General features: G+C 50.0%; 1 protein-coding gene across 1 annotated transcript; it reads left to right on the top strand.

Annotated features, from left to right (window-relative positions):
* The first annotated feature begins 3,841 nt into the window (after positions 1-3,841).
* On the top strand, positions 3,842-10,038 carry LOC117015092 (uncharacterized). Its single transcript, XM_033093464.1, has 3 exons — positions 3,842-3,979; positions 4,719-5,037; positions 5,882-10,038. The coding sequence occupies exons 1-3, from the start codon at positions 3,842-3,844 to the stop codon at positions 10,012-10,014; spliced, it is 4,590 nt and encodes a 1,529-aa protein (XP_032949355.1). The 3' UTR covers positions 10,015-10,038.
* The last annotated feature ends 231 nt before the right edge of the window (positions 10,039-10,269 follow it).

Below are 10,269 nucleotides of genomic sequence, written 5' to 3'. Positions count from 1 at the left end.
AAAGTATTTTTGTTTTTATAGTCTAAGGTATAGTTTCCCTCTCAAAATAATCTAATAGACAATGATGCACAAGCTTCACAAACTTGGCGTAACGTCTGTCTGGTAGCTCCTGAGAGCACATGAGAAGTGTGGATGCAGAATGAGCGGACGGTGAGGAGATGAGAATAGGATGGGAAGGAGGCCCATACCCTCCAGCAATGCTGCAGCTGAGATCGCCGTGTCCTAGCTCTGGACTCCAGGCCCTGCTTCATTGGACCAAACACCTTTCCAGAGCTCAGGCAGGCAAAGGTCTCTGCCTGAGCTCTGGATCCTTCCAAACCATCACTTTGGTTCCTCTCCAAACGGTGCATGGGCCTTGGGTAGCGCCATAAGTGTCCTCGGAACTGAAGCGGAAATGACCTGACATGTGTCCACTTGTACCCTGGCACTATAACACCTGGTAGTTATTACAGAGGGAAAACTAAAGACCGAGAAGGGAAGAAACTTCCTTAAGGACGCAGACATCGTAACAACCATGACTTAAGTGCACAACTCTCTCTGAATATACTAGAAACCACTGAACTGCCCACTTTCAAAGGCTGAATTTTATGTTGCGCGAATTGCATCTCAGGAAAAATGTTATTTAAAAAAGGCATCATGACTTACTTCCTGGGGCAATGCTTTTGACAGAGAAGTAATATGTCTACCCTTTAAGGCTTTTTGTTGGCTCCTAATCTATTTTTGTCAAACACGATCAAGTACCTCCTACGTGTAAATCACTGTGCTAGGTGCTATGAAATATTTTTTTAAAGGAGCTTGCCATAATTATATAGTTTACTAAGCAGTTATCATATGCCATATGGGTACTAAGGAATCTCACATACTTACGTCCACCAGTGAGGTAGGTATTGTTATTTTCATGATAAAAGTTGGGAAACCGAGGCTTAGAGGATTAAATAACTGCCCCAGGAACGGAGCCAGTAGAAGACAGTGGAGATTTGAGCTCTCATCTTTCTGAGTCCCAAGTTTATATTTTCCCATCACGCTAAGCAAGTTAGAAGAGGAAGAGAGAACAATGGCGGTCTGAGAGCAGGCAAACTGTGGAACGAGTTTCAAAGTTGTAAACTAGAATTCTGAAAATGCTGTGCAAACATGGCTTTACCACTCTCGGTGTGAAGGCTGGGGGTAGGAAAGGCCTCCTGGCACACCAGTCGCCTCAGCCAAAGCAAGCTCAATTCCAAAATATGCACGCAGCTGAACGTAACCATAACATCCAAGGGACAACAGAACTTTTTGTGTGGCCATTGAGGTCTAGCACTCGCCGACTACAAGCAATGAATGGATCCATCTCAGTGGTATGAATAGAAACACACTATAAGTGTTTAGGAAGTTCCTGGCACGGTGCAGACGGTGGGGTGAGCATGACATGACGGCTCCCCTCAAGGGGGGCCCACACAGGAACTGACCGACCCCTATATGTGGGTATGTGCTAGGTTTTTATGCCAGGGCTGCCACTCACACTGGGATACATTATTAAATTTCTCTATGCTTCCATGTCCTTATTTGTAACCTAAGAACGACGGTAACACTGACCTTACAGGGTTATTGTGAATTAAGAGACTAGCATGTAAAACCATCTTGTCTAGAAGACAGAAAGCCCTTCATTAATCCCTGCCATCGTCAGCGGTGTCCCCATCACGTCAACACCAGCATCTGGTGGCAACGTACAGAAAAGCAAGTTCTCCGTGCCTACTACAGCTTGCGGACTATTTTTGCCTCTCCCAGGCATGATACTTGATGTACTTTATGTATATAAGTGATATTTCCCCAAGGGTCCGGGCCCAAAGCTGCCAGACTACCAATGGGTAGCAGAAAGCCCAAGAAGAAAGTCCACCCTAAATGTACCGTGAACACTTCTGAAAACATGACTTCTGTGGCTTGCCCATTAACTTATACTTTTATAGTCCAGAAAAGAATCTTCAAAGGGCCAGAGACTGTGTTTCTTCTCTTCCTGGCTGACAGCACTTACATTACTCTTTCATATTTTTTGTGTGTGGGTTCGCATGACACTCCTAAAACAGTGCATAATTTTTGTGTAATAGGAATATGTAATCGATGCACAGAGATAAGCTAGTGGTTAAGACCAAGGACAATATGATAACGTAGAAACAGGTTCAAACCCTGGTTCCTCCATCTACTCGTTGTGTGACCTTGGAGAGCACTGTTATGCCCTCTGAACATATCCCTTCATCTATAAAGTGGAGGGGGGTGAACAAGATATATCTCACAGAAACATTGTGAAGATTAAATGGAACGAAATGTGAGAAGTACTCAGCACACTATCTTGCACGTTGTAAATTCTCAATAAATGGTAGTTAATATTATTGCAAAAATATGTGAATTGAGTTAGCCTAATGGCCTAGGTTCATTTTCAATCAAATAAGCATCTATGGCACACCTGCCAAGTACCTTACCGTTTGCTACTTTTTGTGGGTACTAAATAAAGAGAATCAATTACACAGGTCCTCTAAAAGACTGCATCTGCTTTTCACAAGTGTATGACTCTGAAAAAAAACTGCACTGCGACATGTCCTCATACTGGAAGGTGGGCTGGTACCAGCCTCTGCAATCATCTCAGAGATGCAAAGAAGTAGGAAGGTAAACATAGACAGAGGTGGAGCTAGGTTTGGCTGAAAATGAATCAGTCCATCCCACAGAGGGCAGCACCCATACATACGGCGTACGTAATATAAGGGCCACTTCTCCATCCATTGTCACCCTGCAAGCTGCATCAAGCTTTTTTCCTACTTGTTCCTTTGGTGAACCAGGTGAGTGGAAATTCACCCAGCTACAGCGATAGATACTTGGTTGGTATTTGTCTATAGTAGAAACCCAAGAGTTTGGACTAAGGCAGAGTTAATAAATATTTGGCCTTTCTTTACATTTTTCTTTTTTTTCTCTTTTCTTTTCCTTCTATTTGCTTATTTGTTTGGCTAGTTTAGTGTATTCTGGGACTTTTTTAGAATAGATTTGTCATTGTGGGGAAGCATAATTCAAATAGAAGTTTGCCCTCTTGCAGGCCAGTCCCACTCACGCCTTAGTCTCTCTCCGTGCCATCGCATCTGGGCCATCCGGCTCAGGCAGGGAGGACGCTGGCACCGTCAGTGTCAGTTCCCAGAGCTCCCAGATCCATGCATCTACTCGTGAAACTGCTGCCTGCCTTTCTGAGCCTTTCTCCCTGGTTATCAAAAGAGAAGAGTGTTTGGTCAAGGGCTGAGATGAGCAGAGTTCTAACTCTCACGAGAGCTATCTCTGCCTCTGGAACACCAAGATAGCGTTGGCTCGCTGCGCTCATTTTTTATTTTCTGAAGGTCTTAAGGGCCCAGTTTCGTTTTTGGTGCCTGAGGGGAAACAGGTATGTGTGGTTGAAGGCCTGTCGCTTTTGACTCGAGAAAATCAGTAAAACCAGCAAGAGAGACTGGGGCAGTATGTCTGGGTGGTTCTGGAAACTTTGGAAGCACCGGGACAACACCCAGGACAGCAAAGTACATGAAGTGTGGAGACATTAGGTAAAGAATATATTCATCCAGGACGTGGGGACCGGAGATCTAGTCCCAGTTCGGCCAGTAACATGCTTTGACTCAATGTTAACAAAGTTAATTTTCACTATGTTGAAAGGTTTTGTCTTTCACCCCATCCTTCCTGCTTGAGGGGTTTTCAGTTTTAAAGAGAAAAGAGATTTGAAAACTCCTAACAATGATTACACAAATCAGAATTGCTTATAAATTTCACTGGAAAGGAAATGAATAAGAGGGTGTTCGGTTTGGGTTTTCTCCTCAGGTTCACTTAAACGTGCAGAAAGATGACCGACCTCTTGAAGAGTGTTGTCACTGTCATTGATATTTTCTACAAGTACACAAGCCACGATGGGGAGTGCAGCACGCTGAGCAAGGATGAGCTAAAGGAACTTCTGGAGAGAGAATTCCGCCCCATTCTGAAGGTGAGGGCCATGTGCTGGGGTAGAAGGCTCGTGGTTAGAGGACCCCGGGGGAGCTGCAAAGGGCACAGCTCCCATGGTGTTTGAGCAAACCCTAGGAGCAGCGCTTTCCCGGGACATCAGAACGTCTGTGGAGGTAGTGTTTACTTTTAGGACGGTGAATGCTTTCTCCTCGCTCTCCTGTACCTTCCCGCCATGTGGACCCTCAGACTTTTTCAGGCCCCCAGGCTCCCCATCCTGAAAAAGCAGAAAAGAAATGTGTGCTAAGGCATGAATTAATAAATTATCCTAGCACATGGGGAAGAAAAAGTATAGAGAGGGAAATCATCTACAAGGGGAGTTGACCAAGTAGCCAGGATGGCGAAAAATGGGAAACAAAAACAAAAAAATATGTGTTTATTCCATGGACCTATGGAGTTCATGGAAAGAACTCAGAATTATATTAACTTCAAAATTATGGGTCGTAACGTAGAATATATTAGCATGTCATGTTTAAAATCTATGTAAAACTAAAATACACCAGGTATTGAGCTTGGTTTATTCAACAACTTCCTGCATGCCACACCTGAGCACCACATCCTTTACCTTACATCCTCGAGCTGTAGTTTTCTGAGCATCCCAATCGTTTTCATTCTCTTCTATTACCTCTTCACGCCTGCTGGGTCCTATGAGGCTGCCCGAGCCTAAAGAAATCCTTGATTGGATGAACAATACCCTGTGTCAAACTTCCCCATTCCCACAGCCCTACCTGACTATTTCGGCTGAGTGTGTGGGCTTGGCTAACCAGGTCGCCTTTGGTGCTCCCATACAGAACCCAGATGATCCAGATACCGTAGATGTCATCATGCACATGCTGGACCGAGACCACGACCGACGGCTGGACTTCACGGAGTTTCTTTTGATGATATTCAAGCTGGCGATGGCCTGCAACAAGGTTCTCAGCAAGGAGTACTGCAAAGCTTCAGGGTCAAAGAAGCAGAAGCCGGGGCGTGGTCGCCGACACCCAGGCGAAGATTATGAAACAGAAGAGGACGAGGATGACACACCAGGAGAGAAATCAGGTCACAGTTATTCAAGTTGGAGTGAGGGAGACGAGTATGGTCAGGGTCCTGAGAGCTGGAGGGGAACTGGCGAACACAGACGTAGGTCCAGCTCCAGGAGGCGGGGGAGGCATGGCGGGCTATCCCATGTCGGGAACCAAGAGGGATTTGAGAAAATGCGCCGTGGGTCTAGCTCTGGCCACTCATGGAGGAGTGGCACAGAAAGACATGATTCCAGCTCTGCAGAGCTGGAGGGGAAAAGAAACAGGTCATATGTTAGCCTCTCTGGGGAATCTGGGGAGGAATCTGGATCTGGGTCTGGATCTAGTAGTGAGGGAACGGAGGGTCATGGTGGTCTGTCCCACAGTTTGGAGGCCAGTGTGCATGCCTCTATTCAGTCAATAAGGTGTGGGGAACAAAAGCTTGCATCGAGCTGCCGAGGTTCAGGAGGCAGGGGAAGGCGGGGCTATGCATGTGGTGCCAGCAACTCAAGTGGGTGTGGAGGGCCACAAAATGCCTCTAGTTCTTGTCAGGCAGGCAGATTTAGAGGACAAGGAAACCAATCTAGCTGTACCCAGTCAGGTTGTCAGTCACCATGCAGAGGACAACAACGTTATAGATGTGTCTCAGGAGGTGAATCCTCTGGATATGGTCACTGTCGGCCCAGGTCCCGTAGCCAATCTTCTTGTCGGAGAAGACATGTGTCTAGGGGACGTTGTCAACCACAGAACTGTGGAGGACGACAGAGAACACGATCGGGACAGTCCCCTTGTTGTGGAAGCTCTGGGTCCAGAGGAGGTCAGTCTCCTAGCTGTGGTCAGCGAGGCTCTGCTTCTTGTCAACAGTCTTTGAACTCTCCTCAAAGGAGGTCTGGTTCAAGTGAATTTGCTAAAGGGGGTCAACACGGGTGTGGTGCCGGTCAGTCCTCAGGCTCTAAACAATATGGGTCTAGCGCTGGTCAGTCCTCGGGCTATGGCCAACAGGGGTCTGGCTCGGGTCAGTCCTCAGGCCGTGGCCAACAGGGGTCTGGCTCGGGTCAGTACTCGGGCTATGGCCAAAAAGGGTCTGGCTCAGGTCAGTCCTCGGGCTATGGCCAACAGGGGTCTGGCTCGGGTCAGTCCTCACGCCGTGGCCAACAGGCGTCTGGCTCAGGTCAATCCTCAGGCTATGGCCAAAAAGGGTCTGGCTCAGGTCAGTCCTCGGGCTATGGCCAACAGGGGTCTGGCTCGGGTCAGTCCTCGGGCTATGGCCAAAAAGGGTCTGGCTCAGGTCAGTCCTCGGGCTATGGCCAACAGGGGTCTGGCTCGGGTCAGTCCTCAGGCCGTGGCCAACAGGGGTCTGGCTCGGGTCAGTACTCGGGCTATGGCCAAAAAGGGTCTGGCTCAGGTCAGTCCTCGGGCTATGGCCAAAAAGGGTCTGGCTCAGGTCAGTCCTCGGGCTATGGCCAACAGGGGTCTGGCTCGGGTCAGTCCTCGGGCTATGGCCAACAGGGGTCTGGCTCGGGTCAGTCCTTGGGCTCTGGCCAACATGGTGCTGGTTCAGGCCAATCCTCCAGCTCTAGACAACACAGATCTGGAGAAAGTGGATCCAGTCACAAGGAGTCCACTGACATTGCACAGCACTCAGGAGACTCACAGGCACGCTCAGGGTCGAGTCATGGCCAGTCTGGATCTCAACATGGCGAGTCAGGATCCTCCATTAGCGGGAGACAGGGAACTACTCGTGGACAGTCAGGAGACAGCAGTAGACAATCCCAGTCTGGACACGGACAATCCTCACACTCAGGGTCGAGTCATGGCCAGTCTGGATCTCAACATGGCGAGTCAGGATCCTCCATTAGCGGGAGACAGGGAACTACTCGTGGACAATCAGGAGACAGCAGTAGACAGTCCCAGTCTAGACACAGACAATCCTCACACTCAGAGTCTAGCAGGACGGGAAGGAGTGGATCCAGTCACAGTGAGTCTAGTGACATTGAATCGTACTCAGGAGACTCACAGTCACGCTCAGGGTCGAGTCATGGCCAATCTGGATCTCGACATGGACAATCGGGATCCTCCATTAGCGGGAGACAGGGAACTACTCAAGGACAGTCAAGAGACAGCAGTAGACAATCCCAGTCTGGACACGGACAATCCTCATACTCAGGGTCGAGTCATGGCCAGTCTGGATCTCAACATAGAGAGTCGGGATCCTCCATTAGCGGGAGACAGGGAACTACTCGTGGACAGTCAAGAGACAGCAGTAGACAATCCCAGTCTGGACACGGACAATCCTCACACTCAGGGTCGAGTCATGGCCAGTCTGGATCTCAACATGGAGCGTCGGGATCCTCCATTAGCGGGAGACAGGGAACTACTCGTGGACAGTCAAGAGACAGCAGTAGACAATCTCAGTCTGGACACGGACAATCCTCACACTCAGGGTCGAGTCATGGCCAGTCTGGATCTCAACATGGAGAGTCAGGATCCTCCATTAGCGGGAGACAGGGAACTACTCGTGGACAGTCAGGAGACAGCAGTAGACAATCCCAGTCTGGACACGGACAATCCTCACACTCAGGGTCGAGTCATGGCCAGTCTGGATCTCAACATGGCGGGTCAGGATCCTCCATTAGCGGGAGACAGGGAACTACTCGTGGACAGTCAGGAGACAGCAGTAGACAATCCCAGTCTGGACACGGACAATCCTCACACTCAGGGTCGAGTCATGGCCAGTCTGGATCTCAACATGGCGAGTCAGGATCCTCCATTAGCGGGAGACAGGGAACTACTCGTGGACAGTCAGGAGACAGCAGTAGACAATCCCAGTCTGGACACGGACAATCCTCACACTCAGGGTCGAGTCATGGCCAGTCTGGATCTCAACATGGCGAGTCAGGATCCTCCATTAGCGGGAGACAGGGAACTACTCGTGGACAGTCAGGAGACAGCAGTAGACAATCCCAGTCTGGACACGGACAATCCTCACACTCAGGGTCGAGTCATGGCCAGTCTGGATCTCAACATGGCGAGTCAGGATCCTCCATTAGCGGGAGACAGGGAACTACTCGTGGACAATCAGGAGACAGCAGTAGACAGTCCCAGTCTAGACACAGACAATCCTCACACTCAGAGTCTAGCAGGACGGGAAGGAGTGGATCCAGTCACAGTGAGTCTAGTGACATTGAATCGTACTCAGGAGACTCACAGTCACGCTCAGGGTCGAGTCATGGCCAATCTGGATCTCGACATGGACAATCGGGATCCTCCATTAGCGGGAGACAGGGAACTACTCAAGGACAGTCAAGAGACAGCAGTAGACAATCCCAGTCTGGACACGGACAATCCTCATACTCAGGGTCGAGTCATGGCCAGTCTGGATCTCAACATAGAGAGTCGGGATCCTCCATTAGCGGGAGACAGGGAACTACTCGTGGACAGTCAGGAGACAGCAGTAGACAATCCCAGTCTGGACACGGACAATCCTCACACACAGGGTCGAGTCATGGCCAGTCTGGATCTCAACATGGAGCGTCGGGATCCTCCATTAGCGGGAGACAGGGAACTACTCGTGGACAGTCAAGAGACAGCAGTAGACAATCCCAGTCTGGACACGGACAATCCTCATACTCAGGGTCGAGTCATGGCCAGTCTGGATCTCAACATAGAGAGTCGGGATCCTCCATTAGCGGGAGACAGGGAACTACTCGTGGACAGTCAGGAGACAGCAGTAGACAATCCCAGTCTGGACACGGACAATCCTCACACTCAGGGTCGAGTCATGGCCAGTCTGGATCTCAACATGGAGCGTCGGGATCCTCCATTAGCGGGAGACAGGGAACTACTCGTGGACAGTCAAGAGACAGCAGTAGACAATCTCAGTCTGGACACGGACAATCCTCACACTCAGGGTCGAGTCATGGCCAGTCTGGATCTCAACATGGAGAGTCAGGATCCTCCATTAGCGGGAGACAGGGAACTACTCGTGGACAGTCAGGAGACAGCAGTAGACAATCCCAGTCTGGACACGGACAATCCTCACACTCAGGGTCGAGTCATGCCCAGTCTGGATCTCAACATGGCGAGTCAGGATCCTCCATTAGCGGGAGACAGGGAACTACTCGTGGACAGTCAGGAGACAGCAGTAGACAATCCCAGTCTGGACACGGACAATCCTCACACTCAGGGTCGAGTCATGGCCAGTCTGGATCTCAACATGGCGAGTCAGGATCCTCCATTAGCGGGAGACAGGGAACTACTCGTGGACAGTCAGGAGACAGCAGTAGACAATCCCAGTCTGGACACGGACAATCCTCACACTCAGGGTCGAGTCATGGCCAGTCTGGATCTCAACATGGCGAGTCAGGATCCTCCATTAGCGGGAGACAGGGAACTACTCGTGGACAGTCAAGAGACAGCAGTAGACAATCCCAGTCTGGACACGGACAATCCTCACACTCAGGGTCGAGTCATGGCCAGTCTGGATCTCAACATGGCGAGTCAGGATCCTCCATTAGCGGGAGACAGGGAACTACTCGTGGACAATCAGGAGACAGCAGTAGACAGTCCCAGTCTAGACACAGACAATCCTCACACTCAGAGTCTAGCAGGACGGGAAGGAGTGGATCCAGTCACAGTGAGTCTAGTGACATTGAATCGTACTCAGGAGACTCACAGTCACGCTCAGGGTCGAGTCATGGCCAATCTGGATCTCGACATGGACAATCGGGATCCTCCATTAGCGGGAGACAGGGAACTACTCAAGGACAGTCAAGAGACAGCAGTAGACAATCTCAGTCTGGACACGGACAATCCTCATACTCAGGGTCGAGTCATGGCCAGTCTGGATCTCAACATAGAGAGTCGGGATCCTCCATTAGCGGGAGACAGGGAACTACTCGTGGACAGTCAGGAGACAGCAGTAGACAATCCCAGTCTGGACACGGACAATCCTCACACTCAGGGTCGAGTCATGGCCAGTCTGGATCTCAACATAGAGAGTCGGGATCCTCCATGAGCGGGAGACAGGGAACTACTCGTGGACAGTCAAGAGACAGCAGTAGACAATCCCAGTCTGGACACGGACAATCCTCACACTCAGGGTCGAGTCATGGCCAGTCTGGATCTCAACATGGAGCGTCGGGATCCTCCATTAGCGGGAGACAGGGAACTACTCGTGGACAGTCAAGAGACAGCAGTAGACAATCTCAGTCTGGACACGGACAATCCTCACACTCAGGGTCGAGTCATGGCCAGTCTGGATCTCAACATG

This window comes from Rhinolophus ferrumequinum, chromosome 22, assembly GCF_004115265.2.
Source record: "Rhinolophus ferrumequinum isolate MPI-CBG mRhiFer1 chromosome 22, mRhiFer1_v1.p, whole genome shotgun sequence".
Taxonomy (NCBI): Eukaryota; Metazoa; Chordata; class Mammalia; order Chiroptera; family Rhinolophidae; genus Rhinolophus; species Rhinolophus ferrumequinum.
The sequence above is the reverse complement of the archived record's forward strand: the minus strand, read 5'-3'. Positions and strand labels throughout refer to the sequence as shown.